The following is a 20,703-nucleotide window of genomic DNA, read 5'->3' on the forward strand; positions in this document are numbered from 1 at the left end:
TTACACCATGTAAATAGCAAATCCGCCATGGTGCAAGCGCAACTGACTTTTCAAGGGAATGGGAGATGAGACTCTGATTGGTTTAATGCATGTTACGCCCAAAACAGACCCATGACTCATTAAGAGACTAGGTACAACCCTTTTGCACCATGCGCCAACCATTTTTTTTCATAGGTAAACTAGCAAAAGTTGATTCGGACACGCCCTAAGTGCACCTGCACCATGTGCTTCAGACCATACACTCAGATCATTAAATAAGAAACTTATTTCAATTTGTTTTTTAGTAAAAACAATAATATTGTGAAATACTATATATTATATATATTCTATTTTAATATTTTTAAAATGCAATTTATTCCTGTGGTGGCAAAGCTACATTTTCAGCAGCCATTCCTCTGATTCCTAAAGGATCATGTGACACTGAAGACTATTGTAATATGCTGCTGAAGAAACATCTCTTATTATTATTATTATTATCAATGTTGAAAACAGTTGTGCTGCTTAATATAATTTGTGAAAAAGTGACACCTTTTCGAGATTCTTTGGTGAATAGAAATAGGATGAATAGGATTCTTTGAAATAGAACTCTTTTGTAATATTATAAATGTCTTCGCTGAATAAAAGTTCCTTAAAAGAAAAGAAAAAAACATGGCAGTGTGCGTTTAGTATAAATTTGTTTACATTTGTGCCAGCCTAAAGAGCCTTGATTCACCCAAGATTTCTTATTCTTATTTAAGGGAGTTTTTCCTTGTAATTGTCGCCTTTGGATGTTTTTTTTCTTTCACTATACTATTCTTTGCACAGCTGCTTTGGAACAATATAAAAAGTGCTAGAAATTGACATGCAAACTGAATAGACTTTAGCGCTAGTATTTTCATATTCACTATCATTCAGTGGAGAGTGATGATTCTACTACTTGCCACTGTCTACAAGTGCAAAGTTAAGGCAGACTACACACACACACACACAAACACAATTGCTACAGCTGTGGAAATTCTGAGACATAAAAGGCATCAGTGTCTTGTTGAGGTGAGAGAGCCGATAATGAGATGTAATCTGAGTTCAGATATTAAGTGAGACGCAGCTCTAGACAGACAGGTGGAGGATGTGTGGGGACACGAGGTGTGAAATTTCATTAGAATACAGCCTGCAGCAGTGTGGGGATGTGAGATGTAGAGAGCAGCTGCTTTAAATGGCAGGAAGGATGGCATGTCCCCTGGGAAAGAATTGGCACCTTGTGGCATTGTCATCTTTTTCATCCCTGTGTCTTTACATACTCGCAGTTCACAGAAACACCATCTCATGCTCTTTCTTTCTGACTTCCATCTGTTTTACATACTCCACTTGTCCTCTCTTAAGATTTCCTCTGGCCCCCATCCACCACTTACAAAAATGTACCACAGTAACCACAGTGTCTGCCAAAATACCATTACATAATACCATTACTACAGATATTGATATAGTGATGTATGTGTATAGTGACGTACAGTGAAGTATAAATTGGTAAACTCTGATGAATTAATCCTACATTAATTAAACAATCACACACATCAAAATAAAACTAATTGAAGACTAATGTTTGACAAATCATTAAAATAAATACAATAAATTGACAGTTTAATTTTTTATAACAATAACTGTAGCAAGTAACTAGTATTTAGGCTGAAATTATGGTTATAGTACATTTCTGAAAAGGACTATTTTTGTTAAATAAGAATATATTATGAGACAAGCTTCATATCTGCCATCTATTCAAACTTTTGTGGCTATTACAGGTTACAGTTGTCCATATACAAACACACTGATTTGTGTACTTCATTGTCTCTCTTATACAAACACACACAGAGAAACTCAGACCACTTGGTGTCCACACTTCTCAGTAAACACGTCTACAGTGCTAGTGCATTTCTACTATGATAGCTAAGACAGCTACATGAACTCAGCTCTACTGTAGTGTCAAACTGGGTTAAGGTCAGCCAGCTCACTGCACCATGACTAACACTTACACTCTCCTGTGTCTGCAGCCAAAACAAAACGAAACAAAAAAATATTTCATGGAAATTCAAATAAATAACAGAAGGTGTATTTAAAGTAAATGTATATCTGTAAATGTGCAAATCGGGCCTATCTGCTGTGAACTAAGGGGCTCCAATGAAAAATAGTCCTTTAAAGAACTTTGCAGGATATTTGAAACTTTAGGGTGGGGTCATTTGCTTTATGTAAGCATTTCAGATGTCTCTTACCTGCCGTTGCTCATCTGCAGTGGAGAGTGGCCGGAGATGTCAGAGGGCTCGGAGCGTTTGTCAGGGGAACGGGATCTACTGCGACGGGTGCGGTCATGGGAATGATCTGATGCCAGTGAATGAATTTCTGAAATGTCTGTAAAAAAAAAAATCATGACTTTCAAGTATCAAGTAGGCCCAAGTTGACTTTCTTATAGAAAAGGACAAAAATCCTACAAGAAAAAAAAATGGACAAGAAAACCATGTAACAAACACAATATAAAATATTAAGTCTGAAGTATCAATTGACCTTACGTCTAAACTTCCAGTGGCATTTTCAGATCTACATGTTTAACTAAGATAATCTCACCATCTCTGTCTGAATTAGCGGAGGGAATGCTATCATCCAAATCTGGAATGTTGAGGAGTGTTGCCCTCTCGTCTCTCTGCACCACCATCTTCAGCTTGCCTTTCGATCGCTCTATAAGCTTCTTTGCGTCTATCAAAGACAGGTTCTCAGTCACTGTGCCATTGATCTATATTGACAGGTGAGAGAGAAGACCATTTTTAAACACATTACGGATGCATATGTCTGCCATTTTGTACAGCACTGCTTTAAAAGTGACCTGGTCAAATGACATCACAGATGAGAAAGCCTGTTGTATAAATTAAGCTTTTTAAAACGATAAATAATAATTAAAAAAAACACACACTCTCTCTCTTAGCGCTTAGCTTAGCCCTGCATATAGCAATAGGTAAATAAAGAGATCATGGACACTGACATTCAAAAGTTTGGGGTTGGTAAGATATTTTTTTGTTTTTGAAAGAAATCTCATATGCTCACCAAGTCTGCATTTATTTGATCAAATACAGTAAAAACATTTAATTTTAAATACAAATATTGGGTAACATTATTAATGTCTTCACCTGCACTTTTAAGTTAATTAAGTTAATTCATCCTTGCTGAATAAAAGTATGGATTTCTTTCAACACACACACAAAGAAACTTACCCCAAACTTTTAAACAGTGGTGTATAATGCAGAAAAAAAAATGCTGTCACTGATTTTACATTTACAGAGCCTTGCAACAAAACAGAACCACTGGCAGTGTGCTCTATGCCCTTCAGTTTCACTCCAGTGCTCTCTGCTCCACTCAGTAAGCACTAGACTCATTTAGCTGATGAGTTCATAAATTAACACGGAAATGTCAACCGATTCCCCCATTAAATAACAAATAACTTGGTAACAAGTCAGCCAGGTGATACTTTTTTTTATATTCTTCAAGGTAGAACTTTAATTACAATTATGCAAACATTAAGGAAGCGGGTGAGAGAGGTTTAACAAATATTTAATTTTGAGCATGCTTAAAGTTACTGTACCTAAAGGTGCTTTAAACTGAAAGATATAACTGAAATAAACATGCTGAGATATCACACTGACCTGCCCTAGTCTCAGTAAACAGACAAATAGTCAGATTCTACATTTAACCAATAAGAAGGCTTTGAAAGCACTTTGTATGTCAATCCTTTTGCATGTTCACAGCAGGCAGTCCATATATATAGGAGGACGAAAGCGTGACAGATGAACTTGGAGTGGTTTTAATGACTTTAGAGAGAGCCAAATGTTCACAATTTTTCATCTGTCAACAATATATTACACAGCCAAACATCCTAATGGGAACAGAAATACAAAGCAGGAAAATAAAGCATTGGTAAAGCTTTTCAAAGCAACAGCACAAGTATCAATACCAGGTACATGACTATCCAGTTCCCTTCTTTTCCTATAACCATCTTTCCATGATCCTTCCAAGACATTGTTTGTCATACCTTCAGGACGACATCTCCCTCTTGTATGTTGCCGTCACGGGCCGCGAGGCTCTCAGGTGAAATGTCCTTTACAAAGATGTGGCTGGCCAGACGCAGGCCATATTCTGCACACAACAGAAAAAACACACACGCTTGAACAATAACAGACATAATCTGACTACTGAGTAACTAACTACAGCATTGTTCTTGTTGAAAGCACCCTGTGGGTATTTGTGCCAGTAGACTAATCACAGCTATTAGCTAATGTACAACAGCCTGTACTACACCTGTTTACACATTCTAGTATGCTTGCTAAGTCCTCCGGTGAAGCCATTAATAGTAATTAAAAAGTTTGTCCTCTAATTTTTAACAGTATGTAGCTCCACCCACCTTCATTCTTGCGGGACTTGACGAGTGTGACTTTGGAAGGTCGTTGTGGGACGTTGGACGCAACTGATCGTCTGTCTGAGCGTGGGGAAATACTCCTCTCACGGGAATTACTATGGTCCCGCCGCCCAGCGCTACTGCTGCGCTCGTTTTTTCTGCCCGTGCCTCCACTTGCTCCACCTGCATGTGCTGCTGGACCTTCGTAATCATCCTCCTCAGTGTCGTCCTCTTCCTCTCGCTCTGACATAGTCTCTCTGTCTCCCCCTCGACTTACTGGAATCTGCACCTTCCGCTTTCTGCGGATAGTCTGATCAGAGAATAAATTAATATTAACAACATGAATATAAAAAATATGATATTTAACAACATATTAAAAGATGTTATTACAACATTTTTAACATTAGCAAGAGCAATAGCCGATTATAGGTTATGTACAATTATTACACAGTTTTGATCTGATTGGTCAATCACAGCATTTTGTATCCAAAAGTAACACTTTTTAATACATTTTGTCATAAAGGTTGCGCCTCATGACAGAGGATAAAAATCAGAAAGTGTCTACAGATTGACCAACAGCTCCTGTACGCACATGAAGACAAATACTCTGCAGTACTTCAGTTTGACTCCTGGCATTCCTCACTGATTAATGTAAAGCCAAGCCACAACAGATCACCTACACATCTTGCCAGCCTCAAGTTCTTCCATCTTCCATCACAGCCCACTACTCACATCTGAAGTCAGATGAGACTCAAGGTTGTACAGAACTGACGCAATGTATGAGGGATGATGTGTTAACTTACAATTTTGGCATTCTTTCCACTTTTCCTCAGCTGTTGAACAGCGTAGGCATGCTCCACATTATCCATGGAGACACCGTTTACCATCACCACCCTATCATTCTCTCTGTAGACAAAAATGTATATTTTTGTGAAGAAAAGAAAAATATAAATACATTATATAAATAAAATGCATAGGGAGTCTAACGACAACCGGTATGATTCACACAGAGATCTCACCATCATCGAGTCTATCTGTGATTACATGAAGAGACAGAAAAAACTGAGACAGACTAAATCCAGGCAACGTCTCCAAGACGCTTGAAGAAAACGACCTGCAAAGCTACCTGAAAAACTATGTGCAAGTGTTCCTGGGACAAAATCGGTTTTAAAAACAAAGTGTGGTTGATTTAGCTAAAAGAAGTCAATTGATAAATAAAATAATTTTATGACATTATTTTTGAAAACATCCTCACTTTACAAGATTTTTATGCAAGTACCTAAAACGTTTCAGTTCTGTATCTTTGCAGGTAGGTTTCTTCAAGCATCTAGGAGACGTTGCCGCAGTTCTTCAGGATTTAGTCTGTCTCAGTTTTTTCTGTTTCTTCATGTAATCTTGGACTCTGATGGTGAGATCAGATCTCCGTGTGGAGCATACCGGCTATTGTTAGACTTCTTGTGCATACAAAAATCTCACTGGAATATTACAATTAATGGCAAAAGGAATATTTGGAAATGTAAACTGATATTTTATACTGACACACTACAGCAAAATATATAAATAACTGGCTTTTTGGGTGAAAATACTAACGTGCCTAAGACTTTTGCACAGGACTGTATATATCCTCTAATTTAACACACATATTTAAACACATCTTACTGTAGAAGGCCCTCTGCTGGTCCCCCTTTGAGCACATCTGAGATCACTATGGAAGTCTCTCCGCTCTGGAAATGAGGGTTGTCACGGCCCCCTGATATGGCGATTCCAAACCCGAAACCTGGTGCCTGCAACGGACATGAACATATACACAAACACACACACACACAGTATAGAGTGATTTCCTGGAACTCACAGCATATCTTTAAATTATTAAATTACATTGGATAGAATGAAGACAACTATGTAGGTTACTCTGTGTGTGTGTGTGTGTGTGTGGGGGGGGGGGGGGGCTCTCAATCTTGCACCCAAGCAATCAAAAAGAAAGGCAGATGAGAGTGAAAAGGTAGAGATTGACAGACAGACTCTCGACAGATGGCCAGAGAAAGGCCATTCCTGATGTAATTGGGTGTCTTCACACATGCACTGGTCTGTTCTACGTCTCACTGCCATCCAAACCATCTGGCTTGTGAGTGTCCTCTAAACAAACAGCTATAAATCATATTAAGAGCCAGAGCAGGCGAGGAGCACATACAGTATAATCACAGGGGAGAAGAATAGTCTTGTTTATTTTGTGTATCGTAACAGAGGCAGCCATGTAATACAGTTAGTCAGGAGCAGAATTACACAGCTAAAGTGATTTAACCTATAATAAAGCCCCCAGTAAAAGGCTTAGTGCTCATACACCAGCACATCAAAAAGCAGGTAACAGAGGGACTGACTGACTGACTGAACTGTAATATACAGACATCATGTTATGAAACCGATCCAAGATTTGTGTAATGACCACAGTGTTCTGACTCTTGCAGAAGGAGGGGCTTAAAAAATACTGTGCCCAACTGACTGTTGCACTCTCACTCTTTCTCAGACTCTGGTTTAGATGTGTTTGAGCCTAGGAACAAGCAGGATGAGGAAAAGGAACAGGAAGTGGAGCAGAGCAGGCATTTTGTCCTCTCACACACTGCTTCCTGCCATCTGGGGGATCGGCTATTGTGTACTCAAATGACCACACATCCTGTAACTAGCCATCCCAAAAGAGAAGAGAGGGGAGAGGGAGGAAAGAAAGACAAAAGAAAAAAGGCTGCACTGATATTAAAATTCCAAGCAAATAATTATTTTCAAGATAAATGGCCACAATTACCATTAGATACTACTTTGCCAAAAAAAGATTTAATACAATAAATAAATAAATAAATTATATAATAATAATAATAATAATACATTTAAAAACTAAAATAAATAATTTTAAATTAATTAATTTTAAGGTTTGCTAAATATTACAATTAATAGTGTTTTTAAAGCATTAGATGATGGCATAGTTTAATCTTATATGATAAAATAAAATAATTTATAGAATTGCTGGATAACTGATATGATACTGGAGCCTGAGATAAATAAAGAAAGAAAAAGAAAGAAAGAAAGAAAGAAAGAAAGAAAGAAAGAAAGAAAGAAAGAAAGAAAGAAAGAAAGAAAGAAAGAAAGAAAGAAAGAAAGAAAGAAAGAAAGAAAGAAAGAAAGAAAGAAAGAAAGAAAGAAAGAAAGAAAGAAAGAAAGAAAGAAAGAAAGAAAGAAAGAAAGAAAGAAAGAAAGAAAGAAAGAAAGAAAGAAAGAAAGAAAGAAAGAAAGATGAAGTAGAGGGGGAGAAAATTGCAGCAGCAAGTGAGAGACAGTGTTCAACACTCACCCTGTGAAGAGTCACCGTGTGCTGTTCCCATATTACAGTTTCCTCCATTGTTGTACTCTGTGAAAGACAAAGAGAAAGCAGACAGTTAGGACAAGTCTAAGCATAGAGAATGAGTTTGTATCAGCAGGTATTTCTCCTCTTTGTCAATGGCAGGTGGTGATTTTACTTTGTGAGCTGCAGGAATTAAGCATTTTACCAGTTCTCTATGCTTGAACTAAATATGCATGTGTGTGTTGGTCTGAGTACAGGCTGTCACAGGGCAAAACAGTGCTGCAGCGCTGAAGGCACACACACACACACACACACACACACACACACACACTAAAACTGACACAACAACACTACAGACACTGGAACAGCTATAAACAGGATCTGCTATCCTCATTTTAGCACAGGAGCATAAATGAGGCCTGTAAACTCAAAGTGCAAACCAAGTTAGGATTCCTTTATCACTAAAATTTCATATAATTTTACAGCATGTTCCTAATAAAAGCATATGATTATTAAAGTCTGACACTATTAAGAAAAATTACAGATGGGTTATAAGACAGGAGAAACCCCGTCAAATAGAACAGAAAGATGTGATCACTATAGGAATACCTGACCGGAACGCCCCACTTTTTCTGACTGACCAATCAGTTGACAACTGTACAACTCAAGCTTGAACTAAGAACATGTCTCTGCCTTAAATGCAAACATCATATAAAAAAACTGCTACATAATGAACAAGCTGCCCTGGTACAAGTCAGAGGAGATGGAGAGAAAGTGAGAGAGGGAGTGATAAAGACAAGGAGAGAAAGAGCAGAAGGTATTTATTTATAGCTCTAACCCTGAGCTGAGGTGAATGGTTTGGGCTCCTGGTCCTTCACCCCTGTACTGTAGATGCCAAGCTGCATCAATTATTACAGTAGGTCTGAGAGCTCAGAGGAAGAGTCAAACTCTAAGGGTGCACACACTGCATATTATACAATTTGATCATTGCAAATGAGACATATCACAAACAAATACAAGGGTCTTAGACTACTAGTGAACTTAAGTAAAATGCCTGCTGTTCTAATTTATTACATTTTACTAGAATTACTAGAAAAGCCACAGGCTGGACAAAGACATCATAGACTGAAATTACTGTCACTGTCAAATATTTGGTTATATATCACTGCTGATATATCACATTCACATAAAAAGATTTCAAAACAAAGGAGCGCTTTAGTCACTGAAAGAAAATGTATTTACAAGTAGACCTCAACCTTCAAAACTAAAACATTTATTAAATTATTATTTTTTTCACTAACCGAACCCAAGGAAGAATATTTACTTTACATTCCACTTCCAGCATATCTGCACTGCAAACACAGTTTAACCCTCTGACCTGTTTACCATGCTGCTCAGCAAGCACTTCATTCATGGTCCTAATTGGCACAGGGGCAACATTCAGTTCATGCCCCCGTTTCTACCCCTCTCTCATGGTCAGGCTTTATTGTGAGAGAATCTGACCCATTTGAAAGGCATCCACCTCCCACAATCTCACCGTGCCTCTCTCCCCTACTCTGACCCTCATCCACAAATTCCTTTTATGTATCTGTAGGGTCAGAGGTGCTGGATTCATCGAACTGTAAGAGCAGACAGCAGGGGCCCCAACTATGAGAAAAATGCCCATGCAGTGAGCCATGTGACAGACAGCGAGAGAGAGAGAGAGAGAGAGAGAGAGAGAGAGAGAGAGAGAGAGAGAGAGAGAGAGAGAGAGAGAGAGAGAGAGAGAGAGAGAGTGAGAGAGAGAGAGAGAGAGAGGCCTAGGGGGTCTTGGTGTCTCGCTTTGGTGGCGGATGAACAGCAGACTGTTCAGGCTTCAGAAGAATGGCCTCATTACGCCTGCGTGAAAGCTGATGTCACAGGCAATGTCAGGACTGGAAACAGTAAAGGATGGAATACACTATATGCAGTTTAATTACCATTTTCAAGGCCCAGAAAGGTAGAAAAGAAAACATTGTTATAGTCCATGTTAGTGTTATACCGATATATCGGCCGGCCGATATATCGGGCCGATATTTGCGATTTTTACGTGTAGCGGCATCGGCCGATATAAGGCTGCTGCGTTCGCCGATATTTTTCCCCCTGCATTATTTACAGACAGGCATCCACAGGGCAGCTCTCACCGTCTTCAAACTGTCTTGCTCTCCCTCCCTCGCGCATATTAATCAAAATCAATTGAGAATTGACACGATGGTAAAAGGTCGAAAGACTGAAGTTTCACGTGGAGCATTGGGAGATTTTTTCCGGAATTACCGCTGGTGTTGCTCTACAAGAGATAAAGTTAAGTGCACCTACACTCTAAAAAATGCTGGGTTAAAAATAACCCAAGTTGGGTTGAAAATGGACTAACCCATCAATTGGGTTGTTTTAACCCAGCAATTGGGTTGTTTTAAGCAAACATTTAACCCAACCGCTGGGTCAAAACAACCCAATTGCTGGGTTAGTCAATATTCAACCCAACTTGATTTATTTTTAACCCAGCATTTTTTAGAGTGTAACCATTAAATGAATAGGTTGTAAATAGTTTTAAAATTAAGTATAGTACAGTCAATGTGCACTTTATTATGCTGCTTGCTTGTTGATACTGTGTGCAATAGTGTAATTATTTTATTTATGCTTAAATATTTATTTTCAGAATTTATTTTCACCACTGAACTCTTTTTTTTTCTTGTTCTACCTCACCTGTTTTTACTATTTGTTAAATATTGTTTTTTTTTGTTCAATAAATGTTCCTTTTTTTAAATTGTAAATTTTAAATTGTTGTCATCATGATCATTGTGTCATTTTTATGATGTAAATTGAGGTAGCAAAAGCAGTATCGGCTTCAAATATCGGCTCAAGAAAATCGGCAGCCCGTATTGGTCATCGGCTAAGGCTGATGAAAAAAAATCGGTATCGGCACTAAAAAAATCCATATCGGTCGACCCCTAGTCCATGTGACTACAGTGGTTCAACCTTAATTTTATGAAGCGACGAGAATACTTTTTGTGCGCAAAAAACAAACAAAAATAACGACTTTATTCAAACAATTTCTTCTCGTCTGTGTCAAGACTCTTACTCTGGTGACGTAGTGTAAACAGTGCAACGCTTCCGAGTACAGCAGAACGGCGGCTCACCATGGCTAGCTCCTGCGTCAGCATCACATACATGCATGCATCGTGGTGCTCACGTGAACAGCGTCGGCCAATGGTGAGCCTTTGCTCTGCCGTAGAATGCGGAAACGTTGCATAGTTTACACTCATATATATTACATATTACACAATATATACTGCGTTCGAAGATGAACGAAGGTCTTACAGGTTTGGAACGACATAAGGGTGAGTAATTAATGACAACTAACCCTTTAAGCAGTTCTTTAAACAATTCTGTTTCTACTTAACCATTCCATTAATGAGTATTTCAGCAATTTTGACGAATAAAGAATGGACAATAGTTGAAGTTGCATTTACTACCCTCTGCAGCTAGTTGTCAATTGATTTCAATGACACATCATTCAGCAATAAGGTATAAGAGGCCAAACATGTTTATATACAAATATTACATGTGGTGGGTGAGCCAAAGCAGCATCAGCCACTTCTGGCTTGGTTTACACCTAACATGTAGATCAGTCTCAAATGAAATGCCATTTACACTTCCTCAGGGTTTCTAGTCTTCACTGGTCTATTCATGAAAGAGATAGTTCACTCAAAAATTCATCATCATTCGTTTTGAAACACAAATCAAGATATTGTTAATAAACGGTTCTAACGCATCAAACAAACGTTTAAGATTCCGCTTATCATTTGTGATCTATATATGTGCGCTGAACAATATTTATATGAATAAAAGCTGTTTATCATATAAAGCGATTGTGTCTCTTCAGAAAACATGGATTAAACTGCTTGATTCATTTTAATTACATTTACATTTATGGAACTTTTGAAGCAGAAGTTGTGTGATGGACCTTCAATCATTAAGGTTTCATTAAAGATATCTTTGTCCGTGTTTCAAAGACAAACAAAAGTCTTATGGGGATGAGCAATTGATGACAAAAAAGTAAGAAATAAAATAAAATAGGCCTAGTTATTGTTTTTTTTTAGTTGTTTTTATCCATGTAACCCTAAATAAGGGCATGACTCCAAAAACTACTAGCCTAACTCATATAAATTTTAAATATTGTTGAAGACAGTCAGTAACAGAATAAGAACAAATAATCTAATTACGAGCAACACACAAAAAAATACAACAGAACAAACAGTCTTTTCAATTTTTCTGTCTTTTGTTATCTTGTCTTTTATGAGAAAACGCTTCCCTGCCATTGACGAGATTTTCCAGCTTTCTGTGTTATCACTGTTATAAGGTAGGGGGCGCTATTATGCATCTCCTGAACGAGTACAGAATCTCCTGATCAAAACACAGGTGAAGAAGCAGAAACGAGCATTCTCATAAGCAGATGCATATGAAAAATAAGCCAGAATATGAGAACATTTTAAAATTACATTATGTTACACACTCCTGTACCATAGGTGGCGGTATGCATGCACCTTAAAGTTTTTTCCAATCAAATGTCGACCTATAGGACTGTGAAGCTTTTGGGGTGTTGATAGACTTGATCTACTCCATCTGTGTTTTGATCATTGTTTTGAATCCCATCTGGATGCAAGTTAGTCTTTGACAATTTTTTACTCAGCTTTTTGCTCAACATTTTGCTTTTTTATGAAACTTACCCACATTCAAGTGTTGATAAAAAAAGAATGCATGAAGCTAGAATAAAACAGAGGGTCTGTTCTTTCTTTTGACATATTGCATGTTCAGATATTCATACAACAAAATATTCTGTGGGCCATGAAACTTGTGAAAACAACCAAAAACGCTGGATGGCAAATTTCATGTTTATGTTCACTTAAGACATAACTGACTATGTTCACGATGATACTCGACAAGAAAGGCATTTTGACAATTTTGTGTGAATATTCGCTGTGAGACGCGTGGGTTAGCTTAGGATGTGTGTTGCTGCGTTGTGTGAGAAGCAAACTGACAGACACTTTCTCATCTATCTGCGCTTGAATATTTAAATTGGCAAGGCTTACAAATGTGCAAATGCAAAAATTATCAACTATGCAGCAATGGCCCGAGCGGGCAGGTGACAGTTCCATCAAATGGCCCGAGTGTCTTTCCTGCTGGCCCCCGGGCCATTGGGCAGTCCTTATTGTCAAGCCCTGCAGTTTTCATTTTTGGGTGAACTATCCCTTTAAACTACAGGATCTCATCCCTGCTGAGAAAACATATATGGAAGCTTATGGTCAGAAGTATGTGTGTGGTCAGGTAACAGTCAGACGGGAGAGTCACTCCACAGTGCTAAAAGCCATTTATACGAGTCAGGCTAAGCACTTCTGATTCTCTAATCTGATGAGATTATCCTTTTATTAATCACAACAACACAGAGCTAAGAGTAAACACACTATTCAGAAACCTGAGCTGTGCGAAGCTCAACAGAGATAAAACCTGACTCCTAAAACGCTTCTCCAGAGGAACACCTCAGGATACGAGCAATCTGAAATTAAAATTCCACTATATTCCTGGAAAATAAAGTTTTTGAATCTACATCAACCAAAAAGCAGTGTAGTCCATGCAAAAGTAAATTATTTTTGCAGCCAAATCTCCTGAAAGCAAACCAAAACAAGGTCTCATTTCGCAGGACAGAGTCTGAAACAGCCGTGATCTAATAATTCCCTACAAGCAGCAGCAAACAATGAGTCTTTTTGTGTGCAAGAACGCCTGGGTATATTTATACATTCACATTTATTCAGGCCTGAGGCCTACTAGTGCTGCGCCAAAAAACAAAGAGCAGGCATGGGCAGTCCCACTCAGAGCCAGAGAATCATTCTTCCACTAAAGAGAGTCTTTGTTTCAAGCAGACCTCAGACCTGCCAGAAAGCGAGTAGGGGTTCAAAGAGACCAGATAGGCAGCTAATAGTGAGCTCTGACAGCCAGGTGAAACTGAGAGGCTTTCTAGTAGATCAGTGGCCATCTTTTCTGGGCCAACAGCTTTGCTAAAGCGAGCAGGCAGCTTGAAAGGTGGTGTATTTCAGAGATATTTCTCTCTGGATCAATAAAACCGATACGGAAACCAACTGCTGGTTAGAAACAGCAGCTTGAATTCTGATGGTGATAAGCAGTGTCAGAGTGTTTGCTAGCGAGCTGCCGCACTCGTATCTGTTAAATAATGAGTGTTCTGGTCATTAGACCCCTCATCACACACTAAAACAGCACAACTATAATTTACAGTCTAAATACAGGTTTCTGCAGAGTGTTTCAAACAATACTGGCTGGTTTGAAATGCAGTAGGGAAGCCCACTAGTACCTGAGTGTGTAAACTAAACTCTCTCTCAAAGAACATTCCAGCGGATTCATTCTCACGCCTACAACAAATAAATACACCCGTATATTAACAACACAGCCTGGCTTGATTTCCTGTGAGAATTCTCAGCTTCAACCTGACCCACTAATCTATTGTTGATGATGCAAAGGTCAGCATGATAAAAGCCACACATGTGCATGACCATTTTCCAAAGCACAAATAACTAACTTCAAATAAAAATTTTAGGGCAAGATAATTAGCATTAATCAAGTCCTGTAGACCTGTATTGACGACAGGAGGTAAAGACCAATTAAGCAATAAGCAATATAAGCAAAATATCTCTAAACTCTTAAAACCTTTGTTACCTTTTGCTTTACTTCTGAGAGAATGAGACCTTTGTACCAGTCGCACTGAGACATTTCAAATGATATCAAACATGTATAATACTGTATAGTACTTGTTCATATTAAACCATATAGATTTTGGGGGCATTTCAGCATATTGAGAGGAAAGATGAGGGCGATGGGAATGAAATGCGAATTAAAGCAAACCTTAGGTGATTAACTCAGTGTGTCGTTGTCTCGGATGGGGACCCTAAATGCATACACGTGAGTTCAGATGTTAATTTCCTTTGTTTTCTCGGAGTCGCCATTTCTTACAGTTCTTCCAGTTTTCACAGTCTTACAGCATCTTCTGCACTGATTTAAGAGTGACAATTTTAGTCTTTGATTCCCTGCTAAAAATGAAAGCTCCTTTCTGCTCAAATCTCCTGTCGGTTAAGGTGCTGACTATGTCCTTTCCGGTTTGAACAGGAAATGATCCATTAGCCTTACTCTGGAACAAACCCAAACAGGATAACTTGGGGTAGAAACAGCTGAACATACTGGTGAGGCCATAAACATCACCTATAATACTGAATCTGTGGGCTGTTTTAAGAAAGTTGTCTGTTTACAAAGGAACAGTCGAACGTTGACACCAGTATGAGAACAGAGCCCTGATTGGACAGGACAGGACGCAACCAAGAGCTGGAATTTACAGCAGGAAGCACCTTCCTATTTGCAGGAAGTATTCTCTACTTTAAAAGAAAACACCCAAGCCGTTTACGGCATCTGATTTCCTTGAATCAGCCTAACATTGATGAAAACAAAATGGTACAGAGCACAAAACAAATCATGGGCTAATTTTCATGAACTATCCCTTTAAGGTTGTCTAAGAGTTCTCCTTTTGTATATGTTATTTGTTTTCTATAGCCGTGTTTCCACTGCAGGAACATTCCCCAGGAACTAGGAACTTTGGGGTGGTACTCGGTGTGTTTCGACCGCAGGAACCAGGGTCTAAATGAAGTTCCGGGTAAATATTTCCCCCTCCAAACAGCCCTGCTCCCGAGGTAGTACTTTTTCAAAGTTCAGGAACTTTCGGGGGTGGGACTTGGGCGCTGAACATGCTGATTGGTGGAGCTAACGCAGCATTTTATTTCAACCGGCATTTTTTAAAGTCTTTTGCGAGGTTCGTTATTTTCGATACAATTGTATCAAGCTTTTTTGCGATAGTCTTCAGAAGTTTCAAATAATATAATTATTTTGCATGACCTTGATCTTTAATAAAAAAAAATGGTTTGAATAGTTCTATCACCCAGCAGATTGATTAGTGTGCCAGGCTTAAGCACAGACAAATTAAGAAAGTGAAAAGGAGGTTGGTCCCTGAAGGGGCAGCATTGCACACCTCCTGTTTTAGGGTACAGGGGGCAGCCTGACATCCTAAGGCTGGCATCCTGGGACTGCCCTGTTTTTGCTGTGGACACCAGGGGTGCCAAAATCTAACCGTAATGTTCTCTACCCACGGTTCGGCATGCATTTGCACCACGGAATCTCAAATCTGACAACGCATCTATAATATGAATTGTTGAAAAAACAACACCACGTAAAACAGACAGAGTTCCTCTAATGTACGTTTCAGTAGATGGATACGCTCTGCATGAGATTCACGAGAGTAGCTGTCCAATCAATTGTTAGTATGTAAATCTGTTGTTGACTTCACAGTTCCTAATGTTACAATTGAGGAGACAAGCTGCTGATAAAGCCACTGCCTGCATTATATAAATCTCTATTCTGGCTTCCCAAAACGTTACAACAGCGAAGGCCAAAACCGTCACTCTTTGTAAAAACTTTGTTTGATGCAAGTTACTAGGGCTGTCAAAATTGCTCAAAAATGACGTTCGAATATTCCCTCTAAAAAAAGCACGAATATTCGAACTATTCGAACATCTGGTTGCGCATTTTATCAATGACGCGCATTACGTCAATAACAGGACAAATGAATACAAAGACACATAACTACTTATATAGGTAGTCTATTTAAGTTTAAACATATTTGACAACGTATTACACCTACACAAAAACAAGTAAATCAACTAATGGCTAAGACCGCAGACCTCGCTCTCTCTCGCCCTCACGCTCTCTGCGCATAACGGTTTAAATGAACAAACACATTTTGAGACTGATCAAGAGTTTTGTGCAAGCAATTTAAGGTCGCGACTCTTGTCCCAAATATAGCAGGCTTCATTCAGTGATTGAAACAAATATTAATATAAGTTTTACAGCATATTATTGAACGCTCCGAGCGAGCTGTGCTGTGGTAAACATGGAAATTTTCCTTGACATGAAACGGTAAATAATCAAACTAGTGGAAGCAGTGCATTTATCCTTCATTCATGCAATATCTATTCAGTCAGTACCTCGGTTCCATTGCTTGACAGAACTCCAGCCTGCCCCATCCACGACACTGATCGCTCTCATGTCCTTACAAATGAACAAAATTAATTTCTCCGTTATGGACTCTTGTCGTGTTGCAGACAGAGAGCTTATGGCGGGCGATGCAAAGTAAGGGTGGTCCAGTTTGCACATACAAATTAGTTGCTTATATTTACAAAACGAGCCTACAAAAGCATAAAAAAGCCCGTTTAATAAAGAAAAGTTCACGAAACTAAGTGAAAACTCACTAAAGTGTTTAGTGAAATTAGGAAACATTTAGATATCATACATTGAGTTGTATAAGTTAACGTTACATTTCTACATACATTTTGTTCTCATGTCACAAGTAATATCAAGGTTTATTTTGATCTGTTTTACATGATTCTTTTGTAGTGTGGTTTTCGGTGAAGTGTACTAAAATAAATATCGTCACCCGTGTACATTAGCCCACTTCTTCTCGACGCTTTTCCTGATAGTTTATAGAACAATTACTCCGAGTCGCCATCTGTCGTTTCAAAGAAAAGCACAACGGCGAGCGTGTCAAGTATAAACGCCTCGTCCGTTTGGGGAGGAGCGCGCGCAGTCAGCGTGGGCTCGCGCTCTGGAGACAGGCCATACACAAGGCTTCAGGCGCGCTAGCGCCCACTCGCAAAGCAGACAGCCACGCCTCTACTACCGCGGGCGTTTTTTCCCCCACATTTTTTATTTATTCGAATATTAATTTTCACCTTCGAAATTCGTTTTTTAAAAACTATTCGAATATATATTCGAATTTAGAATATTCGTTGACAGCCCTACAGGTTACAGGTGCATCGATCCGATACTCCGTATCAGTATCGGCTCCGATACTGCCATTTTTGCCAGATCGGGTATCGACCAGACGAGACCGAATCGATCCAAATCCGATATTGTGTATACTATTCTGTGTTATTGTTATACCACACAAAAGGCACAAAAACAGTATAAAGCACCATAAAGTTTTTGTGCTCTATATTCCAAGTTTTCTGAAGCCATTCCATAGTTTAACGTGAGGTACAGATTAATGTTTAAGTCGTTAAATTCGACTTAATTCGAAGTTCACGTGAATGCTTTCCTCCGCTGCTGCAGTCAGTCATTCTCCACTCAGCATTCAAACTGTGCCTCTCCAAGATGATTCAATATTCCTATTATTATACTTGATTTGTAGATAAAGGTCTATGCTTTGGCATAAAAGGACTTTATTTGGCTGGAGTTTATTGCGGTTTCACATGTTACTATCTCCCGGGTGTCTGTTAGATCACAACACTGGAGTAGAGAGCACTATAATTGTTCTTCACGCACACAGTAACAGAAATGTAAAACTGTTCAAAGAAAAGGCTCAATAAACTATTGCATTGATACATCGATCAGGCATAATATTATTTCCTAATATTGTGTTGGTCCCCCTTTTGCTGCCAAAATATCCCAGACCCGTCGAGTAGACAGTAGTCCTTATTTTTCCTGAGCATAGCACAGGACCGTACCAAAACAGTGACCCTTAAAATCGTGATACAAACTGTGAGTAATTTGAATCATTACACCCCTAGTGGACACGCAGGCAATATGATCCGATCTGTGCCAGGCATTTTAAAAAAAACTTAATTGGTTGACAGTGTAAATTAGGGCTGCACGATTAATCGAAATCGAACAGCAATCGCGATTTGGCTTATGCGCGATTATGAAAGCGCAAAGGCTGCGATTTTAATGAAATAAATAAATGGCCAGAAGAGCGGCTCTGTGATCAGGAGTAAACGCTGCTCAATCTCTGAAAGCACTGCGAGTTTGAGTCGCTTATTATAACGTGCGTTTGAAAAAAGCAACACGCGTCAAACATCTTCACAAACTAGTAATGTGAAGTGCTCATAAACACTGCTTTATTATTATGAACACACCCGAGAAGGCTTGAAGAACTCAAATACACCATATCTTGATGCAGTCGTGTTTATTATCTTCATGTTTATCAGTCAAAGCATTTCTACCTTCCTTGTATTCAGCCTACAGCGCTAGCTTAGCTTCACATTAGGGATTTCCATATACAGTAAAAGAAATGGACACAGCGACCCCATAGACTTCACGGAGAAAAAGTGAAGTCATGTAGAAGCACTCACTTCCTGATGGCTGAGCGTACTGTGCAGCCTCAGACTGAGCTTGACGACGTAGATGTGACGTGAGCAACCCGTCCGCCAGTGGCAAGTCTTCTAGTAGTCTCCCGTTGCTTTTGGCTCTCTATGGTCTTCTCGACATGCTTCTCCCTTAACTTTAATCGGACTTTATGCCTCCACGTCCCCCCAATTGCCTCATAGACAGTAAAAGATTGTCTGCGAGCTTCTCCTCCTGTCTATACAGTACAGCGCGACGGAGTGTGTGTGGTCATGTGGTTATGACGCAATCGTTAGCCTATTTTTTACAAAAACGGCTTCTACGGGGCGATAGTGTAAGATACAAGGTAATGGAGCATTTTATACATTGTCGTGTTTGTTTAGACATAAACAATGGACAAATGGAGTCTTTAAACGCCTCAGATGTAAAGATATTCGCTGTCAAAGTGAGGCCAAAATGAATGGAAGTCAATGGGATGCTAACAGCAGCCGATGGCTTGGTTAGCAATGGCTGCCCCTATGGAAGGTACGCTTTCCGGGGGCTGGATTACCCCCTTGGGGATTTCCCATAGGGATTTCCTGAAAACGAACGATTACTTTTCTGAGGCGTATGTGGAGTTTTTGCACGAGGGCGCCCTCTGGCTTCCAGTATGAATGAAACTTTTTGGTAACAAATAAGAAAAATAAATATTTCTCTCTAAATAAATGTATATGACAATCCATATGTTTTTCTAAAATATACAGGAGTTTGTTTTCCCCACAGTGGATGCATAAGAGGCTCATATTTCATATTAAAGACATAGACTTTAAAAATTGATATCAAAGATAAAAAGCACAGATTTTTACAATAATAATTTTACAATAAATCCTTAGACCTTTCTAATGATTTTTAGCCATAGGCTGTCCTGCATATTAACAGGTAACTAGCTAGGTAACAGGTTTGTAAAATAAGTTTTCTGTAAAATATAAATATTATTATTATAGTAGTAGTAGTAGTAGTAGTATATTGTTATATTTATTCTTAAATACTCTATTTTTAGTAATGAAAATGTTATTGTAATAGTAATATTTCTTATTTTGTTAAATATTTTTATTTAGCAACAATAATTATTATTAGTCATAATATATATAATCGCATTTAAATCGCAAATCGCAATTTTAACCAGAATAATCGCAATTGGATATTTTCCCCAAATCGTGCAGCCCTAGTGTAAATCCAGCCTTAGTTACACAAGAGGCCACCTTTACTGCAGCCCATCATGCAAAGCTTAAACAGTGATCAGTCTGATCTGATGACTTCACATGCCCTGAGCCACCACACACTGCAGATGTTTTTTTAGGACAAGCTTCTAGTCCATTCACAAATTAATCAATTGTTTTCTCTGGAGGGGGGGGGGGGGGGTACCTAAATTATGCAATGTGAGAACATTCACAAATTGTGAATTTGTAACCCATTTAGAGACAGAAGTAAAAAAAAATGCATGTGGGGAAATGGCATAATCCTCTCTGCTGCAGAGTGTAACACTCACAATTCGGCAGTTGGTTGAATCAGGTTAATAAAGATCTGTGTGTCTCTCCATGCATTTTTTCGTCTTGGCGCAGATCCATAGAGACTGCAGTGGTGTGCTGTACACTTGCCCGTTTAATGTAAATCCACACAGAAAGAGTCAGGTGGCCAGCAGCGGTGCGTGAGCACAGAGCATGTTCCTTCAGCG

At 38.9% G+C, this 20,703-nt stretch overlaps 1 protein-coding gene across 8 annotated transcripts in view; it reads right to left on the minus strand.

Moving 5' to 3' along the window:
• The window catches only part of tjp1a (tight junction protein 1a), a 140,542-nt gene that overhangs the window by 32,040 nt on the left and 87,799 nt on the right, over positions 1–20,703 (minus strand). For all 8 annotated transcript variants that reach the window (XM_079809960.1, XM_079809959.1, XM_079809966.1 and 5 more), the window contains 7 exons: positions 7,752–7,808; positions 6,071–6,195; positions 5,215–5,317; positions 4,418–4,721; positions 4,049–4,152; positions 2,593–2,758; positions 2,244–2,379 (listed from right to left, as the gene is read on the minus strand). In XM_079809960.1, coding sequence (XP_079666086.1) covers positions 2,244–2,379; positions 2,593–2,758; positions 4,049–4,152; positions 4,418–4,721; positions 5,215–5,317; positions 6,071–6,195; positions 7,752–7,808 — 995 coding nt within the window. The remainder of the gene's footprint in view (positions 1–2,243; positions 2,380–2,592; positions 2,759–4,048; positions 4,153–4,417; positions 4,722–5,214; positions 5,318–6,070; positions 6,196–7,751; positions 7,809–20,703) is intronic.

This window comes from Gobio gobio (assembly GCF_949357685.1).
Source record: "Gobio gobio genome assembly, chromosome: 2".
Classification (NCBI taxonomy): Eukaryota; Metazoa; Chordata; class Actinopteri; order Cypriniformes; family Gobionidae; genus Gobio; species Gobio gobio.